General features: G+C 35.5%; 1 protein-coding gene across 1 annotated transcript; it reads left to right on the forward strand.

Annotated features, from left to right (window-relative positions):
- Positions 1-2,210: 2,210 nt before the first annotated feature.
- LOC114650118 (SLIT and NTRK-like protein 1) lies at positions 2,211-7,713 on the forward strand. The gene has a single exon (XM_028799568.2). It carries the CDS (start codon positions 4,693-4,695, stop codon positions 6,775-6,777), a length of 2,085 nt encoding a protein of 694 aa, XP_028655401.1. The 5' UTR covers positions 2,211-4,692; the 3' UTR covers positions 6,778-7,713.
- Positions 7,714-26,937: the final 19,224 nt, after the last annotated feature.

The following is a 26,937-nucleotide window of genomic DNA, read 5'->3' on the forward strand; positions in this document are numbered from 1 at the left end:
GTGTTGGCTGGGATTGACTCCAGCAGACCCCTGTGACCCTGTAGTTAGGATATAGCGGGTTGGATAATGCATGGATGGAAATATGTGTCTTGTAAACTCACAGAGGTTAAAGGTTAAAGTCTTTTTTGGGCTGAATGGCCTGTTTTCGTCTAGATTGTTCTAATGTTCATAAAAAAGATCAAAGGTTATTCATATTCTTGCATGATTAAGGTCTTTATTTAAACTTATTTTTAACTTTGGATGCTATGGACTACAAGTATGAAGCCAGTATTCTAACCTGATCTGTTACAATTTTACTGAGAGCCATTTCCAAATTATAGACTCAATCAATTATGAGATGGGGATATGAATATGAAAAAATGAACAACATAGGTAAAATGTGTTAATTCTATTGAAACTAAATTATGGGGGAACTTGTTGCTACTTTTAGAGGAACACATACTACTTAGTAGATGGCATGACAGTGTAGCATTTAGCAATGCCTCACAGCTACAGAGTCCTGAGTTCAAATTCACTGAACATGTGAAGTTTCAATGCTTCCCCTTATTCTCATGTACATTTTTTTAAATGCTCTGATTATCACCAGCATTAGGATAATGTGAGTCTGAATTGGTCCATTGTGAGTATGGAGTGTTTGTTATGTGACCTCTGACATATTAGGTTTACGCAGGTTTGTGTACTGCCTTGATCCCGGCAAATCTTTAATGAATCAAATAAGCTCTGAACATAGTTACTTTATTGTTTTATGTGCTTTTTCATTTATAGTCTGAATGTATTGCGCTCTATGTAGGCATTGTTATGAACTATTAATTTACATACTGTATACTCCATACTCCAATACAAGAGTACAATAGGCTTCATTTTTCATCTGAAGAACAAAGCAAATGAGGGTTAAAAGAGTCAATACCTATACAGACAAGTGAACTACAGTATAACTTGTTTTTAGATCCATATTATACTCTCTTTCTAAAAATATCAATAAAGACATTTTTCTAATCCTGTAAAATCTGCATTGCAGAAATAAAATGATAGTGGATAAATAATATGAGGAGATATACTTATTAGGCAGCCACTTCATCATTTTTCATTTTCATATACTCAAAAAGAATACAGCATAATATAATATGCAATACCTAAGGCACGGTTTCAGGCTGCTCCAACAGTGTCTGGAAATAACTCTGTAAATCAGGGCAGTGACTATAGTGCAAAATTTTAAAGAACAGCTCGTTTTGTACCTACTGGATGGATTCCCTTGCCGAAAAGATATTTGGAAAACTTGCTTGTTAAAAATAAAGGGTTACATTGAACAGTGCATTTTTATTGCAAATGCGTAGACGTGCATGTACATAAATGCATACTGATAAGAGTTTTTAAGTGAAATGCGTAGAGTAAACTAAAAGGAACGTCTGCCGTGCCGGTTGTTAAAGATGTAGACAACGTGTTTGTGTGTGTATGTGCGCAGAACAAATGACGCTTTATCACCAAGAGAATGCTCCACTTCGGTCGATATGCAAATGAAATGCAGCTATGAGTCTGCACCCATTACAGGATCCGATGTGCTCTGTGTGTGTGTGCTGGGGGGCGAGGGGGAGGACGGGGGGTTTTGTTGTGGAGAGACAGTGTCTGCTATAGCAGTTATTTCTCAGAGCGCGCGTGCAGCACTGATGGTTAATCATCTGCTGGCTATAATCGGACACTCTGTCTCGAGCTAAGACTTTTCATTTGGAAGGAAGTGATTCTGCAATGACGCTAATAACGACGTGAACTGATCACTTCAAAAAGTGGAGTGTAGGAGATATCTGGGATATTTGGGAATGACATGCTTTACTGTAACAGGGCTGCATATTTTTAAAGTGTCCTGCACGTTTTCTTTTCTCGGCATCCACGTTGCTGATCATAATCTGCTTGGAAGCAGGGTCCAAATAACTCAGCAGACAGCTGTTCTTCGGCGAGCGTGCCTTAGGGAGCGTGGCGTGTCACTGTTCCTTTCCTTTTTAATTGCAGACTTCGAAACAATAAACTGAAGTAGGCGGTCATACCACCAGTCCTCTCTTCCAGTGCTCCCCAGCTCGAACGTTAACACACAGGCACAAGCGCACGCGCACTGAAGCCCGCGCGCGCGCACACACACACACACACACAAACACACACACAGAGGCATTCGCCGCCCACACTCTCATCTAATACCCAACCACAGCGGCACTTTCAGATACACCGCAGCGCAGAGACAGAATGAGCGTGTAATACCGTTTCTTAACAGAGAAGTATATCAATTATTAGCACAAACTAGTCAATTGCTCTTTTAACCTGCAATCACGTATTTTTCTGCCTTCCAACTGCATTAAGGATATTGTACATTAAGATGACATCTTCTATGGATCTTCAGTGTGAAGCTTTAATCAACGAATCTTTACGTATTTTAGATCCCAATTTTACATGCTCGTTGTACTTTAGAAAATGCACCTTCAAAGACGTCGAAAACAATTAACCAAACACAAGTGAGGTTTTGAGATAAAGTTTTGGATACTGCGTTGCTATTCTTGTTGTTATTCTCATTTATTGGGAAGCCGGCCTCTAAATTTACTTTACTCCGAATAATTTGCGGTTTTTTTTTTTTTTCGACACCTCACATTGACATCCGTCCCTCCATTTTCAAGGTCGCGGGGAGCTGGAGCCTATACTTTCTGCAACGGGCGCAAGCAGGAACCAACCCCGGACGGGACTCCAGTCCATCGCAGGGCACTAAAAAGACGTTCGCATTATAATGAGAAACAAATGGATGCAGGCAAAAACAAAAGCATTTCAAATGTGGAATGCGTGGAAAATGAGGTTATCCTTTCACGGTCGATTTCACTTGCTAAATCGAGACAGTTTTTAGCAGGTACGTGTTTTAAGTATGTTTTAATGTCATGTGTTAATCTGCATATAAGTTAAAATACTTTATGGGTACTGGCGACGTTCTATTACAATTGTTATAATCGATAATACAATCGAATCAAAATTAATAATCTCAATATAAGACAATCGAGACAATTGGGGATGCATATATGAATAAATTCATTTAATAATTTGTGAAAGAAAAACAAATATTCACATTGACAGGCGGTATATGTGAGTTTTTATTCACGGCGCATCAGTATATTTATTAAATGTGTGAATAAGTGTATTAATTACAAGCTAGTAAGCGATTATTTAATATCTGGACATAGAAGGTAACACGATACATCCAAATTGATAAAAACATTTCTAAGTAAGTGTTTAAAAAATCTTAGGCTTCCAAAAACAGAAAGAGGTTAAATCTAGTAAACTGTTTGAAGTTTAAAAGCTGTTATTATTGCCAGCAAAATGTACATCATTAAAAAATAACGGTTTTTTTGTTGTTGTCACCGTGACGTTTAATGATGACGGTTTGATACATGATTAATTCACCAGACAGCGTATGACTGAAACAATATTTTTAGTAAAATTTAAAAAATATCTAGCCATACCAACGTACAGTATATGCATTTTAAATAACATGTTAAATAAGCGTCAGTAATCATGATGCCAGCCGTTTTGTATAAAAAGTGCCATTATCTGACTGTGGATAAACGCTCAAATTGCGGCTCTGTTATTACGTCTCATTTACACTAACCCACTTAAAAAAAAGTATGTGACCAACCGACACCCCACCCCCCTTCTACCCCCCACCACCGACACACGGGCGCGCGCACGCAAAAAAGCAGAGCCGTCTGCTTGATGTATACGTGATATCATTTATTCACTTGCAGCTAATATTTTACCTAATACAATAAAATGGCGAATGTTATAATTATCTCAATCTGCATGTTGCATATCTGTTTTAACATAGTACAGGCAATGTAACTCGCAATCGGCATGCTATAGCCTGTCTTCGCGTGAGGCAAAGAAGTTAAAAAAGCATATAACCTCCTGCAGTCCGAAACAATCCGTTTAGAAAGGGCGTCTAAGCAGATCGACAGGTTTTAATGCGAACATTTTTTAACGCTTGCCCTGTACGTGGATTGATTTTTTTTCAGCAATCCCTCAGCAGATGGATTTTTGCCATTGCAGCTCAGCAGAGGGTGTCAGATCTTCCAGAGAGCACCAGGCTGGAACGAACAGAGCCTCTTAGCAACCCTCTTTGTAATTCAAAAACACAAAAAAGAGAGCAAGGGAAACACAGAAAGAAACGGAAAGATGCAAGGATTGCGGAATTTTGCAACGCATTTTGATCAGCACTAAATCTTTAGGCTGGGGCGTGATTTCAGCACCAAGGGAGAAAGAACAGCACCTACCGAAAGCACTGCACAGCAAGAAAAAAAAACCATGGTTTGAAATTTTTGCAAGGTCAGTCATTAACCAGCCGAACAAAATGTGCTTGAAGACGTTGTGTTTTTTTTCTTTTTGCTTTGTTTGCTTGCTTTATCTTCTGCTGTGCGTGGTTGTAATGTAAAAAAAAAAAAGAAAAACAAAGAGATGCGCTTAGTGTGATGTCTTTCGTGGACCCTGAAAAGTAACAGTATACTACGTGTGTGGAAATAGATATAAATGGATATGCTCATAAATGTGTATCTTTACGAACTAGCATCTCGCCTCTTTGTGGTGGGTGAACTTTAAACATCACGGATCCGACTATTCATTTGTAAATTTCCTTCATGTCTTGAATTCGGGAATGAATTGTTCTTTTTGAAAATGCTGCTTTGGATTTTGTTGCTGAAGGCGGCTCTTTGTGTTGCTACTGGAAATGTTACAAGGGACGTTTGTAAAGAGCAGATCTGTTCCTGCAATGAGATAGAAGGCGATTTGCACATTGACTGCGAAAAAAGGAGCTTTTCTAATCTGCACCATTTAACCGCCCCGAGTTCTCAGTTTTATCATTTACTGTTGCATGGAAATTCACTGACTAGGCTGTTCCCAAATGAGTTTGCTAACTTTTACAACGCCGTGAGTCTGCATTTGGAAAACAATGGTTTGCACGAAATTGTTCCTGGGGCTTTCTTGGGATTACAGTTAGTGAAGCGACTTCATATCAATAATAATAAAATCCGAGCTTTCAAAAAGAACACGTTTCTAGGCTTGGACGATCTGGAGTACCTGCAAGCCGATTTTAATCTTTTAAGGGATATTGACCCAGGAGTGTTCAGGGACTTAAATAAACTAGAAGTTCTCATATTAAATGACAACCTAATCAGCGCACTTCCTACTAATGTTTTTCAGCACGTACCGATAACGCACCTCGATCTCAGAGGAAACCGAATTAAAACACTGCCTTACGAAGGGGTCCTTGAACAGATACCAGGCATTGCCGAAATCCTGCTGGAAGATAACCCATGGGACTGCAGTTGCGATCTGGTCTCTCTGAAGGAATGGCTGGAGAACATCCCGAAAAACGCTCTGATCGGAAGAGTGATCTGCGAGGCCCCTACTCGTCTGCAAGGCAACGACTTAAACGAGACGTCGGAGCATGATTTGTGCCCGTCAAAAAATGGAATTGACCCTAGTTTAGAGGTGCCTCCTACCCAGGAAGAGACCTGTGACCCTGGACCGATTCCAACCCCCTTCAGAATAAGCGGAGAAGCGGAGCCATCGACTTATGGTCCCTCACACAAGGATCGTGTGAAATCACGGGAAAACTGGAGGCTGAAAACAAGACCAACATCCCGTGTCGTAACCATCAATGGGAAAGGCGACCCCCCTTATAATGACTTGTGCCCACTTCCCTGCACTTGTGAGCTGCAAGAGTCTAATCCGAGGTTAAAAGTTAATTGCAAGGGAAAAGAGCTCGAAAGTTTAGCTGATCTGAAACCAAAACCTAGCAACGTACAAGAATTGAATCTGCGGGATAACAGCGTACACACTGTTCGGAAAGCCCATTTCATAGGCTATCAAAATCTAAACCTCCTTGATTTGGGGAATAACGTCATCAAAGAAATAGAAAACGGAACTTTCCAAAACCTCACTGAACTGCGCTGGTTGTATATTGATAAAAACTTTCTGGACAGCCTTATGCCGGAAATATTTGCAGGGCTGCAAAACCTAGAATATCTGAACTTGGAATTTAACTCTATACAGCTCATACTGCCAGGAACATTCAACCCAATGCCAAATCTACGGGTTCTCATCCTAAATAACAACCTATTGAAGTCTCTGCCAGTGGACGTTTTTATTGGTGTGTCGCTGTCTAAAATTAGTCTGCATAATAATTATTTCGCATTTCTTCCTGTAAGTGGGGTTTTAGACCAGCTTGTGTCTATTATACAGATTGATCTGCATGAGAATCCATGGGATTGCACCTGCAATATTGTGCCTTTCAAGCAGTGGACTGAAAGGCTCGGACCTGAGGTCATTGTAAGCGATTTAAAGTGTGAATCACCAGAAGAATTCTGGACCAAGGACTTTAGGTCGCTGAGAAACGATGTTATGTGTCCTCACCTGTATGACAAAATCTTCCCTACGACTCTGTCCAAAAACAGCACAGCTATTGTGGATACGGGGACTCGCTCCAATTCCTATCTGGAAACCAGTCGAGTGTCGATCTCGGTGCTGGTTCCTGGTCTTCTCCTCGTTTTTGTAACTTCTGCATTCACGGTTGTAGGGATGCTTGTCTTTATACTGAGGAATCGCAAGAGATCAAAGCGAAGAGATGCCAACTCGTCTGCTTCGGAGATCAATTCTTTACAGACAGTATGCGACTCCTCTTACTGGCACAGCGGGCCTTATCATGCAGATGGATCCCACAGAGTTTATGAATGTGGCACCCACTCACTTTCTGATTAGAGATTACAGCCTTGTTTTTTTTCTCTTTTTTTCTCTTTTTCCTTTGGGGATACCACGCCAAAAGGATCAAACAAAATAGATTCCTAGTGCAAATGAAGAAGAGGATGGTTCAAAGAATATGAATGGGGGGAAAAAAAAAAGAAATGCAGACAGCTTAGCAGAGTTGGGGCTTTTTGTTTTTGCACCATTCACCTGCATTGCCGAGGCAAAATTATCTGACGTAAACATGTGTAAAATATGTAAAGCTGCATTCTCATTCAGATAATATTTGCTGCAGATATGCGAGAAAGACCGTAACAGGATGAGTCTGACGGAAAAGCTGCACGAACGCATGAATGTAATGTAAATAAATGACTAATTATATCAAACGCTGCATGACTCGCATGATGTGAACACTCCACTGGGACCCATATCATAGGTATACAAGACATGAAGCCCTTCGTTAAAGTTTATATATATAAATATATATATAAATCTATATAAATATATTCAAAGTGCCATTTCTCTATTTTTTGTGGAAAACGCAGTACAGAATTTGTATCTTTGTTGTTTTAAAATGTACAAAAGACAGTATGTGCATGTTTTCCTCTTTTTTTTTTCTTTTTTTTATAATTTGATTGTTAATGAGTTGCAGGATCAATTATGCTTCGGCAGGATTTTACATACCTGATGAAGCATCTCCATCTGAATGTAAAATTTGTAATCCTTATAGTGTGCCAATTGTAAACATTCAGAATACAGATGCAGTTAAGCATGACCAATTAACGTCACTCTTAGTGCTTATGCTGCAAACGTAAACTGTAAAATTGTCTGTGTTGTTGTGTTAATAATTACAAAACAACAAAAAGTACAATTTGGTAAGAAAGTAAGACTTACCAAAATATTCAAGGGTTTTATAATGGCATATTTTTTCAAAATTAAAATGTTTTCAACTAATGTTATTGTTTCGGGGTTTTTATATTAATGCTGCCTTTTTTTTCATCTGATTATGCTACATAAAAGAGAAACCGGATTTATTAGGGTCTACTGCCAATGTCGTCTATCGTTATTAATTAAATATGCCGCTGCTTCCCATTGCATTCGTCCACATTTCACCGATCCTTCTCATTAAGGCTTTGTAGTCTTGATTAGCAGTCAAGATCGTCACGGTGCAAAGTAAATGCACAGTTGTGCTAAAGCGTAAGACTACGAGAGCAGCTGCTCTAGAAACCTATGCTATAGACAGTCCCATAGACATTCATACACGGGGAGTTGTGAGTCAGAAACTAACAACCAGGACGAGGGGATAATGCAGCACAGGCCATGGCTCACTACGTGGAGCCCCATTAATTAAAGGGTTGTTATATACTTCCCGTGAAAAGGCTATGTCCAATTCCGCAATGTTTAAAATGCATCTTCTAATCTGTTGCTTTATTGACTTTTTTATTCTCCTTAAAAAAAGAAAAAACTCTTGGAGTCGCTGTTGCATCTCGAGTAAGTGTCTTCATAAAAGGCATTTTGAAATATATTTAATGTTACCTTCAAGGCTATGCACCCGATTTCAATGGAAAAAAGTTACTCATAAATTAATGCATAAGGATTAGAAATATAGCACGGCAGTGTTGTTATTTTATCCGACTATACTGCAGTCTCGCCTGCTCGATTTTCCTCACCATTTTATGGTCTGGCTCTGTCTTTTTTTTTTTTTTTTATAAAATATAATAAAAAAAATATGTAACAGCCTAAGAGAGACCTCGATCATTTGCCCCTGTGTACCCATGATAAAATCAAATGAAAAGGATAATATAGCACAAGAAATATATGTGAGATTTTCAGGCTCATATGTTTTGTGTAAAAGGAATTGGATTGCTTAAGCAGTAAATTTTTAATTGTGCAAGTAGGTTAAGTGGAGTAAATCAAAATGATACATTTAACAGATTAATGGAATAGTCAAGCATGAATGCCAAAAAATAAGTGGTAGACTCTATCTATCTATCTATCTATCTATCTATCTATCTATCTATCTATCTATCTATCTATCTATCTATCTATCTATCTATCTATCACATATACTGGTGTTCTAAAAATTCAGTTAGAGCTGTTTATTATATTTGCCTTGTCAATGATATTGTTTTTCCAAATTATATATTTCACTTGTTGTTTTTCTTGGGAAATTATTGGAATACATCCATTAAGAAGTATTTGAAGGTATCAAATCCCAATCATTTAAAACATTATTCTAGAATAAAATTATAGTGTATGAAAGAAATGCACAAAATATTTCAATTCCATTATATGTTAGGTCTATATTTGTTACTATTTCTTTAAAATTACAAAGCACACAACACTTTGAAGGTGTCAAATCCCTATAAATTTCAAAATTATTCTAGAATAAAATTATAGTGTATTAAAGAACTGTACAAAATATTTCAATTTCATTATATGTTAGGTCTGTATTTCTTAGTATTTCTAAAGCACACAACACTTTGAAGGTGTCAAATCCCTATAAATTTCTAAATTATTCTAGAATAAAATAATATTGAATTAAAGAACTGCATAAAATATTTCAAGCCCATTATATATTAGGTCTGCATTTCTTACTAAACATGTAATGCAAGGAGTAGTTTTTTTCATTAGCAAGAATATACAGTACCAGTAGTTATATACTTATATATATATCCCTCTCATTCTCTCACTCTCTACTGTAAATCTAAAGTATTCAGAATTAACTTTGTCAGACTTTTTAATGAGATGATTAAATTATGCAATGTTTGTAAATCATGTGCACTGCATCATCCCCAATAATGAAATACCACATTATTAAGGATTGCTGTATGCTCTAGTGCGAAGACTAGATTAAATAATGCTGCACAGAGTTGAAAATTGTTTATATGGTATAAATGAATTGGGCATTTCAGGACCAAGCCTCTGCTCCTTCTGCAGACTGAATATATAGTAATGCTACCTATGTCTCACTAGAGGGGCTCATATATTTTCTGACTGAGTTAAATATCCAAGTGGAAAAGCATGTACTTATTAAAAGACTCACTGATGTTGCTGCACATTGAACTGGAATACCAAATGAGTTTTTGGCTAAGCTAGAATATGTTAGTTTCAAAGAAATTCACTCTGCTTAGTCTTACTAAGACAATTATTAGTACATCTTACCAAGGTCTACTAACCAGAATAAAAAAAAGAATATTTGTCCAGAAATACGTTTGAAGTTTTTAAGCAATGAGCATTTTCTAAAACACATGAGTAGTAAATAGTATATCAAATTGGGAAATGTAAAATGAAATACGGTACAATATATGCAGCTCAGGTTTCCAGTTGCAGATTTTCTGTAGAAGCAAGTGAAACAGCAGCCTGTCTCCACTGATAAGTGATGGATGGGCTGCTATTATACTGCCTCTGGTGCTTTTAGCTATAATGACTTAAGAAATGGTAAGGAGCTGTATTTCTGAAAATTCAATTTCCATTCAAAACGGGTGGGTTAAAACTGATAAAATGGAATTTCTTTGAAAGATTACGGAGCGATCATTGTTTTCATGAACGTCTGTTGAAATTATTTTAAAGAGGAATAGATCAGTAGTATCCGACAGGTGGTATACTTGGATTTAATTTTGGAATTATCATTTTTTAGACATGTTTCTGTATATTATGCATCTGTATTTATGTAGGTCTTGCGTTTTTATTAGGGCAGTTTGGTCTTTTCATACCTTACGTATGTTATTAATAAAAAGGCTAAGACTGGCAGCTTGTACTTGATGTATGGTGTAGCTAATTACATTAGCACAAAAAGAGCAGGAGAAGTCTTATCAAAGGGTATTCAGCCATAGTTTAGAATTTAGCAGTGAGCAATATCCAACTCTCATGAAAAATATGGAAATGTTTTAGAAATGTTCTGAAAAACTGTTGAATTGTCATTTTATGTATAACTAATGCTAAAGCTTAAATAATGTTCAGATTCCTTTTTCATAAGCCTGTTTCAAGGAGAATTGTGGGATAAAACCTCAGATAATCTGTCAGTGTGTAATGCTCTTTGAATAGTTATACGTTAATCATTTTCACAAATACATTTGTTATCAAGAGTTTTGAAAGCAACACGTTTTGAAACATGAAGTGGAGGCATTGTGGCTTCACGGTTCCAGGAGAATGAATGACAGTCCCTGACCTTTACTGTCTGTGTGAAGTATGTTTGTTCTCCCTGTGCAGGTATGTGTGTTGGTGTAGATACTCCAGTTTTCCTCCCAATTTTCAAAGAGATATATGTGTTAGTTAATTGGTGAATTTTACTGTTCCCAGTATTAATGTACAGAACTTCCCATCCAGGGCTGATTTGTGGCTTGTGCTCAGTGCCTTGAGGATATGCTTCAGTTCCCCATGACTCTCATATTGAATTAAGAAGGTTAGTTGGAAAAGTTTCAAAAATAAAAATCATTAGTTCTTAGATTTTTTATATAATCTAAATTCAATCATGTTTTGGGTTTATACCAATGAAAACATCAGACATTAATAGGACATTCCAATAAGGGAAGGTTTTAAGGATGGACGGATCTGTATTTTTCACTGATTATTATTTTTAAATGTGCTTTAATTATTGTTATTTGGCTGAAATTTTTGGTGAAGTAGATTAGTAATCAGGAGAAGCAAATGTAATGCTGCTTAAGAAATTAATTGCCCCTGCATCTTTTACTTGAAAACCAATTACACAAATTCTGCCAACTGGAAATTTTATCTGTGTGTCTCAGAATATGTATACAACTTATGAACCCTGAACGTCAATAGTGTAGTGGCTGTGGAAGTTAATGATTCACTAATTTTGTGTTCACTTCTGTGAATGTTTCAGGGGTTAGTTCATTAAATTGCAACTGCCCTGTTTACCGTAGAGCCATATATTCTATATATTCAGTATTCAGTGTAAAATGGCAGCATGTTTATTCTTGAAAGATAAGTAAACACTCACAGGTTTCTCATGATCTATCATAAAATGACATGCCATATAGCTTTCTAGGCATCTGAACACTGATGAAATATTAGTTACTGCTTTTTGTTTGAAACTATATTTAATAAAAAAAAATACATAGAAAACAAATAAATATATGTTGACACCAATGTGGGTAGTGGGACTGTTTGTTTTCCTTTATACATGGCTTTTTTCAGTTGTTTGCCACTCTAAAAAGAGAAGCAGGTCCAGATCATTTGTCAATTTGATGTTGGTTTCATTCATCAAGTTTAATGGGAACTTGAGCAGCTTTCTACCACTACATTTATAACTTTCTTATCCTTAGGGTCTAATCTTTAGTTTTCAGGTTGCACCTAGGAATAAAGAGAAATAAGAGCATTTAGTCAGTGCTGCCTTTATTGGAAAGTCTCCCAGATATCTAGCCTTGATCAGATCCGCAGTGAAATCTAGTCAAAGTAAATATTTTGACATTTTCAAATAGTCTCTAAACTGAAATTTATTTTTGGGTAGGCCAAGGATTTAAGTTCACAATTCTTAAACGAGGATAGAAACCAAAGTAAAAGGAGCCTAAAAAAATAGAACTGTGTGAACTTTGAATTAACAATGACATTCATCAGTTCTTTTTAATTAAGATTTTGTTGTTTATAGGTAGTGGAGTTTTCTGAAAATAGCTGATGCAGTGCAAAAACAGAAATCTGCTCTTTTAAAATAGGAAAATTATTGCACTTTATGCAGTCTGTTGTTAAATTTGGTATGCAGAATTTTTTAAAAAGTTTTATATCAATCAACACATTAATTTACATTAACTGTCATATAATTACAACTTATTTTTTCAGTGATTTTTTGTTTTTGCCTAATGAATAGGAATTAACAGTATTTACTGGGGTAACAGCTCATTCATTAAAATATTAGTATGTTCTCATGTTCTTTTAAGTATATTTGAAGTGTTTTTGGTTGAAAAATATTTGGAAACATTAAAAGCAAAATTAAGCAATTGAATCGCTTTGTTTTGTACATCCCAAATGGGCAATGACCTATTAACATTGTACCCCATTATTTGAATATCCCACATTTTGGATCATTACAAATGCAGTTCTTTATTGCTTTTAACCAAGTCTTTCAAATCCTTCATTTAACCTTGTTGGCCATTTTTCAATCTAGTTTGGTGGTAATTCTTGCCTTTAACTGATCTCTTTCCTTAATTAGGTATTTTGTTCCCTAATGTAAGCAGTTAGAATTTGGATGCAAAAGTAGCCTACAGTGATTTTGTTTTAAACCCTATAATCCATCCATTCATTTTTTAACTCATTCATCTACTTCATTGTCATGGGGTTTACCACCATAACATAAGGTAAATGAGTTAATCCTTGGTACGAATTGTCAGTCGGTTACCCGTTATAAGTCAGCCAATCAGTCAGTCACAGACGCACTTAACCCAAACTCAGGTTAGTATATTGGTGGGACCTATTCCAGTGGCACTGGGCACAAGGCAGGAAACAGCCAAGGACAGGCACTGTGTGTGAATTGCAGTATAATGATTTGCATGCAGGTCTGCTGCCATGGGCCAAAGCCAAGTTGTTTTATTTTGAAACTCTGAATTAGCATCCATTGTAGTGACATCCCACCAAAGTGTTAGTTCTTGATTAGATTGAATTAAATATCATTTAATGAAGAAGACTTATGCTGCTTAATACATTCAATTTCTAGAAAAAAAATCATATTGAATCATTGAACAGACCCTGCAAAAATACAGATCACTTCCAGTAAAGAATTCAGTTAAAGTCAGAAATAAGTCTCTTGCTAATTTGTCATTTGAAATGAAAACTCTCCATCCCTGTGAAGTTAGCATTTAACACTTGCACCCAGAAGTCTTCAGTAAGGACACGCACTATGACACTTGCTCTAGTTTTTCTTGGCAGGGAGCTCCGTCTTTCTTTATATCTGCCAGGAAAGGAGCCGGGTTCAGATGATTGCCTAGGATTTCTATATAAAATGTTTATCTCGATGAGTTTTTGTACTGTAAATTGCTTGGGAATTTTTTTTTAGTATTTGAATGGCATATTTCTTCATGTAATATCTCTTATTTATCATTTGTTAGGGATGGTATACACTAAACAAATGGAGGATTCTTTACTTTAAATGATGGAGTCATTTTCTGAGATTCGTGAAATAAAATGTAGGCTTTTTTGTTTCTTTACAAGAGCAGGATTCAATATCCTAAAAAATATGTGGCTTAATACTAATATAGATATCAGTGTGCTGAAGTGTCTTGAGGCTTTTATATTTACTTTGTTTATAATTCCAGAATAGCTTTATTTGGACTTTTAAAGAGATCAGTGTTATCCTTCTGTCTGATAAACCAGCTTAGACAAGGTCACAGGCTCACATCAATGGCTGTGAAGCTTATACATGAGCACATAGAATGAGTACAGTGAAGTGCAGACAGTTTATTTGGCCATGCTTTAATTTAAGACTTTTGAGATTTAGTATGGGCACCTTGATATTTCTCTATATAACATCATACATTCTTTACAAAGTAGGGACAATAGTACAATGTATACTTTTACTTTAAAAATTGAAAAGAGGCACATTGTAATTATGAATGAAATCATACACGTTGTTTAAGAAGAACTTAAATTATGTGTAATGCTTAACAAAGCAAATGATCAAATGAAATGCAGATATCCAGTGGACTCCACTAACAGTTGTGCACAATACTATGTTGCTCTTCTCTGTGACCTGCATGGTTTTGTTTTGCCACTGGAGAAAGGGTTTATTATTTAGGGTAAGGGGACATATGGAATCAATCAAGAAAGCAATTGCAGACACCCATTTATTAGGTTCTGGTCGGCATGCACACAACTCAATGGAAGAATTTGAGGGACTTGTGTTCATTGCAATTCCTTGCTTGCAACTTCTAATTTCATGAGCTATAGGATCAGTACATCAAAAATGGCCTTTCCTTTTATTTTATGTATTTCAAACAACAACAGCCTTGCTGTACATATCTGTCATTTTTGTTTGTCTCATATCAATGCACTAGACTCATGAGTCATTTTGACTGAGGCCTTGTAAGTAGCCCAGAACCTCATTATATAACTCTTAGAGATTGTTAATTCAATATTATGGCTCCCACTCTTTGGAGCTTTCATTTTTAGGCCTTATCTGTGAATCTGTTTACATGTTAAAGTTCATACAGCAACTGCACAAACCCCCATTTCTCTTGCATCTTATTTGCTTGTAACTTCCTTTATTCTTTATCCTACACTTCCATATCATAGTGATGCTGAGTCCACATATTTCTTTATAATTTTTTCCTTCCAGTCCACATATAGTGGTATGATATTTTTTATTACTTCTTTGATTTATTAAAAACCTGAAGTAGGGTACTTTGCAAAGAATCAAATTTATTTTTTACATAAAATAATGACTGACAGATTAATCCAAATGTAAGGAGGCCTGGGTTTGAATCATAATCTAGGCACTGTCAATGTGGAGTTTTAAAGTTTCCCCATGTGCCCATGGGTTTCCCTCTGGAAATCGATTATTATATGAAAGATATACTGTACATATTAGATTAATTGTCACATGTAAATAGCTGCATATGTAAGTATGCATGTGAACGTATTTTTGACTTGCGATGAACTGGTGCTTTTAACTAGATTCTACTCCTGCCTTCTGCCTCATGCATCTGGGGACTCCAGCGTCCCACAACCCTGGCTTACCATTAAAGATTTAAATCTTTTGAAACAATGTCACAACTATATGGCATAAAATTGAAAAGACGTTGACTTTGAGTGGTATTATTTAATTAATTAAATTAATATGTCTGTCATACTCACCTTGTACTGATACTAAGAATAAAAGATTTGATTACACGCTTTAAACCATCACTAAATTGTAGTCATGTTTAGTAACCTTCCTCCAAAATATTCCATATCTTCAGTCTTGTATCACTTAAATGGTGAATGCATGTTTTCAGTTCTTAGAGACCGATCCCGCAGTGCTGGGAACAAAAGAACAAGACTGTAACCGGACCTGGATAGGGCACAGTTCATAAGCATATAAACATTCATTTTCAAAAACATGAATAATTTTCAAATTTGTAGACAGAGCATTCACTTAATTTTCTCTTATTAAGTGACTGGTCATACTAAGCTGAATCAATTTAGGTATGTGAATATAAGTTTATTTGCCATGTGCTAGATTTTATTTATATAGTGCCTTTCCCATGCTCAACAACCATTACAACCACTGCTGTTTAGTTAGGTGTGTTAGATGGAATTCTTTAAAGACAAACCACCACTTAAGTTCAACTAGTTTAAAAACCTCTAACAGTAAATTTAATATTAAGTAAATATGTTTTATAAAATATCACCATACTTGAACTATATATATTTTTAGAGAATGTTTCAAAGATAAATGTTGCTTTAGGGGATAACATTTTAACCAGGTGATATGTAAGTTTCTCTTCAAATGTACAGTTATTTTTGTGAAATAATGAGACTCACATGTTACTTACAGTTTTAAATGTGATATTTCTTTTGCAACATAAAATGTTCGTTTAAAACAGTGTATCAATACTGCTCCAGTATTACAAGCACCAATGAGTGTAACATTTCTCATCTAAATGTTTTCCTTCCAAAAATACAAAATGTATAATAAAACACACAAAATAAAAAACAATTGATCTGGAGGAGGCAGAATCCATTATCAGTGGGTCATTTAACCCGTTTACACTGTGAAAAATGTTACTTTCCAACCTACAAAGTGCTGATTTTGTCAGTCTTGGAAACTGGTAAGAGCTTGGTCTACGTTTAGATGCTTGTATACATAGCAAGTGGAAATTCTTTAAAACATTCTTCATTTTAATTTACCTTAATGTACTCTTTCACAGTGTACACTATCACAGGAAACTTCAGAAAACACAAATACCATTCACAGAAATCAAAAAATATTTATGTTTTCATAGAAACATAATGTCATGTCAGTCAGTGATTTTCCAACCTGCTATATCCTAACACAGGACATAATACAAATGTACAGTATATTACAAATGTTTTCATACAAACACAAAAGTTGCAAGTAACTAAACTGACTTTCAGGCTCTTAAGATTACAAAGTACTGAATAATAAATGCAACTAATACTAAATATCTGATCTATTTTATAACAATACTAGTGAATACCCGTTTATTAAAAAGGACACGATAGTAAGACTGTCTTTTTCGATTACATTGTGAATTTGGGAACCTCTGTTTATCTGATTTGCTAGCCCTTACATCCCTCTTTCTTTGTAAGTCTTGTTGTCTTTATTTTGCGGACATTGCAGCCCCTCTCTCCCCAACATTATGTCCGGGTATAGAAGCTGAAAATTTTGTTGTTTTATATATATAGATGATTTCATTCCAATTTCTAAAGACTTGTGAGATATGTTCATTGTCTGTTATTAAAAGCAATTTTAGTGAGAGTGGATGTGTATTTTAATGTTTAGGAAAATTGCTTTTCTATTTTAATTTGTTTATATAACATTACCTTAAATACAAGTGGCAGTGATTTTTGCTGTTCCAGAATTCTGGGTTGAGATCTTTCTGTTTGGAGTTTCAATGTTCTCTCTTGTGCTTTTTTGGTACTTTGACTTTCCTCTAATATTCCATGATGAACTTTTTTTTTGTAATCAAGATTTTTTGAAGGAAAAATGCAGGATTTACAGTAATTAATAGTAATGCAGACATGAAAGTGTTAAGTTAATTGTCAACCCAAAACCTGCACTTTAAGGCTCAGTGTGGTGTCTGTATGAATTTGCTCTTAAATGAACTGGCAGCCTTTCCTGGATTGCTTCCTGCCTTGTTCCCATACTACCCAGCCATTGTGATCCTAAAATGGACAAGGTGGGCTTGATACATGTTGTACCTTAACTACACAATCCCTGTGAAATTATTTAATATTCCATAAAAGTAATTTTGTAAGGTCTAGCTTTGTATCTGGTTCATTTTTAATAATCCTTAACCCAGCGAGACACTAGTCTCTAGTTTTTGTATGAACTTTCTAAGCAGCTCATGTACAGATTACTTCAGATACAACTAAGTGACTACATAAATACATTTCATCCTTGCCAAAACACACAAAGAACCTTAACTCATCCTGTCATACTGTTTTAATGTCCTCCAATCCAGGCACTGCCTCCATCATTATATTGTAAGGTTTAAGTGCAGCTTGACACAAGAATTCAGAGTTCTACTGAACAGGCCTAAAAGCCTGATACTTATGTTGGGTTTGTCAGAAACCATTCTTAAGTAGTTTAGATCTTATGTAGTGGATTATATTTACTGTGTACAAGAAAGTGATGTTTGTACACCATCATACCTGTTTGAAGTTTGATATTATATTACAATTTTATATATATTTTATTTTTCTGCTTCCATTAGATAATAACTTTAAATGCATTATTCATTTTCATTGGATTGTAATTATCACTTGGTTGTACTTAATGATCCAATCTTTTAATGTGCATATAATTGTATTTTTAATTAATAGTTAATATATTGGATTAGTGATACCTAAAAAAAAGACTGTTACTTATCATAACCTACTAATTAATATGGGCATAATGCACCTGAATGTATATTGCAGTCAGAAGATGCGCATCAACTAAAAATTTCAAATCTGAATTAAATTAATCCAGGATAAAGGGTTCCCACACTTTGGAGTGATTGATTTGTTTTTCTAGAGTAGGGAAAGCCCTTGGTCTCAACACTTAAATGCAGGCTACGGACCCCATTGCCTCATGTATTTTATAGATCAATGGATAAGCATTGTTAATACTGTACAATTTATTTATTAGATCATTATTATTACTGTCAGGAGGTATATGGTGTCCCTACTAGCTTGGGCAAGTTCCTTCTTCTGGAGTTTTTTAGGACTTTTTGCATCAAGGAGACGGTATCAACCATCATATTTTTCTACGCTAAGAGTGGATACTAGCAAGTACAATTCATTAATGAAGAATAACAAGATGACCAACTTCGATCAGACATTGATTTTGTCTTGTAACACTGTCAGCTGGAATTTTATTGTTCTCCCAGACGGTGTTATATTTTTGATCTTATGAATTTATTTCTGTATATTCATATATTTGCTGATATATACGAGGGACGTTCAAAAAGTTCCCGCACTTTATATTTTTGTTGTAAACGACGAAGGCGGGAGTAGTAATTGGGCATTAAAAAGTTGGTACAACTCTGGGAAAATTGCATTACAAATGAAGGTAACTATGTAGATAAGTGATGTAATTTGTTTTTGAAATTTTTAATATATAGAGTTAAAAAAAGTGAGGAAACTTTTTGAACGTCCCTCTTATTTATTTGTTTATTTTTTGTATACGTGGATTATATTTGAAAATCTGTGAAAGAGTTCTTGGTATATCTTCTGAGAAAAATTCTATATAAATTGAATTGAATTGAGGGTGACATGGTGGAATTGTGGTTGCTGCTTAACTTTTGCTGTTCTAGCAAACTTGGTCTGAATCCTGATATAGTCACTGTTGCAGAGTTCGCATATTCTTCTTTAGTTGGCATGTTTCTTTTTCATGTTCTGTTTTTCCCTTGGTGCTCCTGTGTTCTTCTATATACTGATGATTTGCCTGTGTGACTCACTGCTGATGAATGAATGTGTGCAAGCTAATGGATGGATGGATGAATGGATGAATGAAATGAACATTTGTTGCTCAGTGATGTCAAAGTATAGACAAACTTAGAGTCCCTATTTTAGCTGCAAAAATGTGTATATTCTGGTGCAAAATGTTTTTTCTACTGAATGCATAGATTTAATTGTCATGTCACAGATTCATAGTATGATCATTTGTAGAAGGAAAGATGAGGAAAGCAGAGCAATAGCTGTCCCATGAAAGGTTTATGCAATTTAATTATCTCTCATTGCTTATTGTCTGAAGTGGGGTACACAAGTTATTATTTAAACAGCAAATTGTAGTCTCTAATACTGTAGCTTTTCATTGCTAGATATAATCAAGGGATTCTGGCAGAAGAATATTCCATTATATTATATTAAATTTATAATATAATTATATTATATTTAAATTTTTTATAATCTACCATTTATTTTGTGACCCAGGCACCCCCTAGTGGCACTCGACAACCCCTCAACTGTGCTGTGTGCTGAAACTCTGTTAATACAGGCAGGAATTAGTTGTCAGCCTCACAGTTCAACTGCAAGTTCACTGGCTCACCATGCAACATGTCTGTCGTCCGATGGTTGATACGGGAAACATTTAAAACCGGCCACTGACCTGTCCGTGTGCTCACTTTCTGTCTTCTCTCCTACAAAATGTGCCTACTCCAGCTGCTGAGCCTACTTGATGAGGGAGGCCATCTATGTGTTTAATCTGAAGAAGGGAGCTAATGCAGGATGACTGTCAGCATCACTGCTTGCTTGCTGTGTGTCTGACTGCTGACGTGACAGCTCCCATTTGATTAAATGCTTAAGACTGTTCCTGTCTTCACAACAATAAAGCTGAGTTTCTGGGAAACCTGGACTCATCTCCTTTTCTCTTGTGCAAGTCTGTGACCCACACATCTCAATTTTAAGTAACTGGAAATTTTGACAAACATAAATAAAAAGGCATTGATAGGGTTAAATAAGAAGAAAACAACTTCAACAGAGAGGGTTTGGTCGTGAAATAAATGTATAGGTGCAGATTGAAAGTAACATGTGAACAGTAGTCTGGTATACTCAGCGAAAGCTGGTTACTACAGAAATGTCACTTAAAAATATAGGTAATGTAAAATATCTGAGAGAAACAGTGGATTATCAGGCATACTTTGAACACTAACACTGACATGAATGGAGCTTTAGGAAATGCTGTATAAGCCACAATGCTAATTGCATATTTACAGAGAGTTACATGTTGAGGTTTTGAAATGACTAGAAATATGAGGTCTCGGGTGTTTGGAATTTTAATCTGCAAAAAGCAACAATGGTTTGTTTTTTTTATTATTATTATCTCTTACAAATTTTCTGATGCTTGTGTTCAGGTTTAGAAACTGACCTGTTGTAAGTGTGGATGTGCACTCTATGAAAGAATAGTATTCCATCTGAGGCTTTTTCCTAATTTATGTCCTGCTGGTGTTTGGAATTGCTGCTATGAAACACAAATATTGGTATCTCTGCATTGTTCTTTGTTTTGTTGATCATTTGCAAAGTTGTACATGCCAAAAATATGCTTTTAATTTGGATTTCTACATTTTTCAAAAAAAGGCATCTAAGTCTTAGTTTGTGATAAATGTTGTAAATTTTAGTAAAAGCAAAATATCTCTGAGAATTTTCTTTGGAATTAGGGGCAAATTGAAAATCACTGTACATTTAAGGACAAAGGGCTAAGGCACGCATACTGCAATGTGACCAATTTTGCAACACAAGAATATCTAAATTAGACCAAAGTTTTCCACATACAGTATTTGCAATGAGAAGTCAAGCAAAATGACACCTTTTATTGTCTATCTGAACAGATTACAATATGCAACCTTCTGAGGCAGCTCAGTCCCCTTCTTCAGGCAGGTTGTACTGTACCACATATTTGCAAAATAAACTCTTTGGATTAATCTTTAGAGTATTTACTGTTCGTAGAGAGTGTTCAGACAAATTCAAATACAAGCTGTTAGGCGACAGTGTTAAACACGGTGCCACCCTGCTTTCATGCAATTTGTAACAAAGTGTGTATGTTAAAGAAAGCTAAGTATCTAAAAAATGACTTTTGGCTTTAACAAAAGACATACAGAATATGCCACAATGGCAACATATGAATGCTATTTATTTGTCTCCAAATTATGTCATTTATTTGGGCATTACATGTCATTTGAACCTCATGTTGTCTTCTTATAGAGAAGACAGAGTAGAAGTATGTTGCAATCTTGCACTTTGACATGGTGCAGTCAAATTCAGTTTCAGTTGCTTAGTGACATATTATGATAAATGATGTAAACAGTACAATCGCCCCCTTTGTGTTCTTTGTTTTCTCTCTGTAAAAAAGTCGCTTTGCGTCTATTCTAAATTGTAACAGTCAGATTCTATGTTTTTCTAACTGTTACTGGAAGCAATCAATTGTTTTAATTAATTATTACCAATTAAGTTATATAAACTAGAAGTGAGCAGAACAGTAGTACTAAACATTCTTAACAAGGAAAGCACAATTAATGTTCAAATTTTGATCTTATTTTATTCTCTTAATATTTGGACTTACTTCTTTATATACAGAAACTAAAGATATATAATATCCCTGTACTTTGTAGTTTGCATTTTAAGACAATTACTAGATCTTAGTAGTGTTTATGAAATTTAGGTGATAAAAACAGATTTTTCTTTCTTAAAATGAGTACTCTGTGTACTCTGTGTTCAAGTAAATGTGAAAGGTGCATTGGAGGAGACCATATTAGAGCCATTTATAGGTGTTTATTTCTGCAGGTTGTTAGTTGGGAAAGAACACAATATCATATTAAGTATACCTATTACCAGTTTCTCCCAGTTTAGTTCTTGGTTGCTATGGCTGCTTTACAAGGTTTAAATTATGGATAATTAAAGTATTTTTTAAGAAAGAGTTTGAATTATTTCTGATTGACAAATCTCCTATTTTAGACATTTCAAGGAAACAAAGAATTGTGGTTAAAGGCTTCACGGTTTACTAAGACAGACAGACAGACAGACAGGCAGGCAGGCAGGCAGGCAGGCAGGCAGGCAGGCAGATAGATAGATAGATAGATAGATAGATAGATAGATAGATAGATAGATAGATAGATAGATAGATAGATAGATAGATAGATAGATAGATAGATAGATAGATAGATAGTCTCATAAACACACACTATGGTCTGAACACACAACAGAATGATTAAAAAGAAAGAAAACATCTGAATTGGCAGTTACAGTCATAGTCAAAGTGAGGCATTATGCAGGTACCTTGCATTTGGTATAGTGGAGCCCCAGTAATGTTTCTTAACACACTTCTGCAGAAAAAATGGTTGGCTTAAAGTACTCAATATTAGTGTGCGAGAGAGGATGTAGTTGATAAAGACACTCAGTTTTGTTTTAATTCTCCTCTTCGCTGCTACCTTAAGGGGTTCCAGAGTGCATCCCATAACTGAGCTTGCCCTTTAAATTAGCTTGTTGATTCATTGGATCATTCTTGAAGTGCGCCAGCATAGAAAATTTCACTGGTCTTCTCAGAATATGTGAAGGATGTCATTACCACATTAAAGGAACACAGTCTCCTAAGAAAAAGGAGTCTGATCCCTTTTTTCTTATAATGTTTACAAGACCAGTCCAACCTGTCATTAATGTAGACCCCCCAAGTATTTACAGGAGTGCACCACCTCTACATACACTTCTTGAATAGTGACGACACATAGTGGATGTTTGGTCTGGTAAAAGTCAATAAACAGTTTCTTGGTTTTGTTGATGTTAAATTGCAGGCAATTCATTCTGCAAAAAGAAACAAACTTCTTTATCAGACTCCTATACTCTTTCTCATTCCCCTTATCGATACACCCCATAAGTGTAGAAACATCTGCAAGTGGCATGACCTGGTGTCATATTTATAGTTTGAGGTTTACAAAGTGAAGAGAAAAGGAGAAAGGACTGTTCCTTGTGATGCTCCAGTGTTGCTCACATTCGTGTCAGAAACACAGTCCTTAAGTCTCACAAACTGCAGTCTGCCTGATAGATAGTCCATTATCCAAGACACCACAGGCTCATCCACCTGCATATCTCTGAGTTTACCCCTTAACAGGAATGGTTGAATAGTACTGAAAGCATTGAAGAAGTAAAAAAAAAAAAACATAATTCCAAACATTGCTTCCAGCTTTGTCAAGGTTAGAATAAGCCTTGTGGAGCAGATAGATAATTGCATCCTCCACTCCAGTCTTTGTCTGATAGGTGGACTGCAGTGGGTCCACATGGTCTACCACTCATATAGTCCAAGGCCAGTGTCTCAAAAGTCTTCAATGGTATGGCACCTAAGTGCCACTGGTCTGTAGTCATTAGGTGAAGAGGTGCCTGCCTTCTTTGGAAAAGGAACAATGCAGGAGGTGGGTTACTTTGGAAAGAAATGTTTAGTGTTCCAGTCCCTGCATGCTCTCTAATGTGCTACATCAGCCACAAGCTATTGTAATTTATAGTAACAATCCAGTAGTTCAAAATGTGTTACTAGTAAAGGTGTCAATTTGATTCATTTTCACTATTGCAGGTGGTGCACCTTTAAAAGCAAATCATTTTCCCTTTCATTGAAATATCCAACAGTTTCTGACATGTGCTTCATATCAAGACCTTCAGTGACATGTATAAGACAATATTTTGTGATAAATTGCAATGCTGTCTCAGAAAATCAACTACAACAAAAACATTTTTTAATATTTGCAGATTAGGGATTTTATTCTTTGTTAAAAATGTAGCTTTATTAAATATACCATAGAGTTTTTTAATAGACCAGCAGTAAAGGAGTAATCTCAAAATCATATGTTTAACACAGAAACTTAGATTGTGTAAAGCTAAAGAACTTATATTTACAATGACACAGAAAACAAGGTTAAAACTATTATTCAATGGACACATCCTACAGATTGAAAGAACTTAAAATCATACACCATATTTATTTATTTAATCCCAAACTAAAATGCACCCATCGAGTATTACACTCAGCCTGTGTGCCATTTTTTTTGTTTGGTCCTTTATGAAGACCCTGCTGATTTTTTAAATATTGCTGTCAGATAAACTTAAGAGTTTTTACAGAAGCTCATCCACTCATTTCCTAGATCGAACATACTTCCTCTACATTCAGTCTTTTTCACAGTGACAGCTTTCTGCTCAAAGTTTGGTCACCTAATACCATCTGCTGCTTCATAAACACATAGGAAAATTATAAAGTGGGGAAGGATGAAATGAATTTTCAGTTAATACTTCCCTAGAAAAATATGGTGGCATTTTTCCATCTCAAGAATAACCTCACTTTTCACCTGCAAAAGATAAATAGAAACAATAATTACAGGAAAGAAAAATGTAATTATGTATAAGTAATATATTTAAGGAGGATATTTAAAAGAAAAAAAAGACAATATCGTGAAAGTGACATAAATGTTATACATTATAATACTGCACTCTTGATAAGCAGGTTACAAATGGGAATCTAACAGTTGTTAATATACAAAGGCACAACCACATTCTGATCTTAATATTTTTTTTACTACACTTAATCATATAATTGAAGAAGTTGTGCAAAAAAAACTCTATACAGAAAAAGTAAAATGGGTTTAATTATAAACATATACACATACCATTATTTGTTATGTTCCTCATCCTTCAGTAACTGTTTTTCGAGTATAATGGAAGTTCACATGTTTGCAATTGCACAATACTTTAGTTCAACCATTGCCATTTCATGTTTCACTGCTTCACCTTATGTCACTTTGTATTTTATTAATCATTAGCTACATGGGAAGGAATATAAAAAAGGAGTTTCACCAAGGAAATTATATTCAAAAAGTCAGTCAGTCTACCATTCATTCTCAAACCATGCACTGGAAGGAAACAACTCTGGACAAAGATGCCAGTCCATTGCATCTCCCACTCACATACACGCTCATACAGGGATACATTAGAATGGCTAATTTGCCCAATTGATGCATTTCTGAGAAAGCACTATTGAAACTGGAGTACCAGAAGAAAAAATAAACCACACTTGGCTGTAGAATGGCCAAACTCCAAGAAAACAATGATCATGCATGAGAATCAAACCCAGAGCGCTGGATATGTAAAGCCCCTGCCACAAACGTGCGCATGGGAGGTAGTCTAAGGGCTTAAACAGAGGGTAAGAGGCAGAATCAGGGGTTGATGAACTGTATTAATGCCGTTTTTCCCTCTTCCACAGACCACCAGAAGGTAAGCCCAGCTAGACTTCCATCCATTTCCATTGCCAAACCACACTCTCCTGCAGACCTCACTAATAACCCGCCTCTTCCTGTCATGCACCTATAAGGCCCAAGCACTCCTCTCTCCAAACCAGTCATTGTTGTTGGCTCAGTCCTTTGTGATTACTCGTTTGCGTAAGTTAACCTGCTTTTTGTTTTCTCTGCTCTCTTTTTACACCCCACAAACAGAAATAAGGTAGCATTCTCAATCCTGCTTAATAAGATTTAAGGGTACTGGGGGCAGAAGCCTATTCAGACAGCACGGGGCAAATGGCAAGAAACAGCCCTGTCCAGGGTAATTGTCCATGATAGTCTTTGGAAATGTGAGAGGAAAACTGAAATAACTGGGGAAAATGCCACTCACACACACAGAGGGAACATGCAAATTCCACACTTACAGTATATCAAAAATGAACAATAATAACTATCTTTACCATTATTACTTTATAAAGTATTGAAATTAAAAATTATTTCATGTATTTATCAGTTGCAATTGCTTCTGACCTTTTTATGTTCAAAAGTGGTAAAGTGTTAAAGCAGGGAGCAGAAAATACCAACTGCCTAAAAGAAATGTAATTACCAGACAATGAACGAAGGACATGTGTCCTAATCAGTCTTTCTTCTTCCAAAATGATCACATTAGTCTGAAAATCCAGACAATCAATTAGAAAGGTTTCTTTACATTTTAATTACGAATCCTTATACTGTCTGAAGTGATTAAATGCAGTTTAATGGAGAGACAAAAATGTCATTTGCAAATCTTTATCAGAATCAAGCGGTACAGATAAAAAACAATATACAACAATAAATAAATGCATGCAATTTAAATGTGTGTTTCTTGAAGAAAAGAAATGGTCTGCAGGTATATATAGTATACAGTAGTGTATTAAACACTGAAAACGGCACTGTTTCAACTACTGAGGCGTTATCAGATGTGATACCAGCCCTTCGACAGTACCGTACAGCTACAGGGACCAAGTTGTTTTTCTTCTCTTTACTAAACTGATCCTCCCAAAAGTCAAGCTTGACTTGCACTATTTATATTTCAGATTTTTTAACATCATTACTGTATACTTAATTTTATGATTATGCTAATTTATCTCCACTATAAATATTGAACTATTTGATTTAACCATTTTATATTTGTAAATCAGTGTAAGCACTCTAGACCTGACTTCTGCAAGGAGTTCTTTCTGTGCAAAAATTGAGCTCAATTAAAATGAACTGAGGGAAGTACAACATAGCT

This window comes from Erpetoichthys calabaricus, chromosome 4 (assembly GCF_900747795.2).
Source record: "Erpetoichthys calabaricus chromosome 4, fErpCal1.3, whole genome shotgun sequence".
In the NCBI taxonomy this organism is placed as follows: Eukaryota; Metazoa; Chordata; class Cladistia; order Polypteriformes; family Polypteridae; genus Erpetoichthys; species Erpetoichthys calabaricus.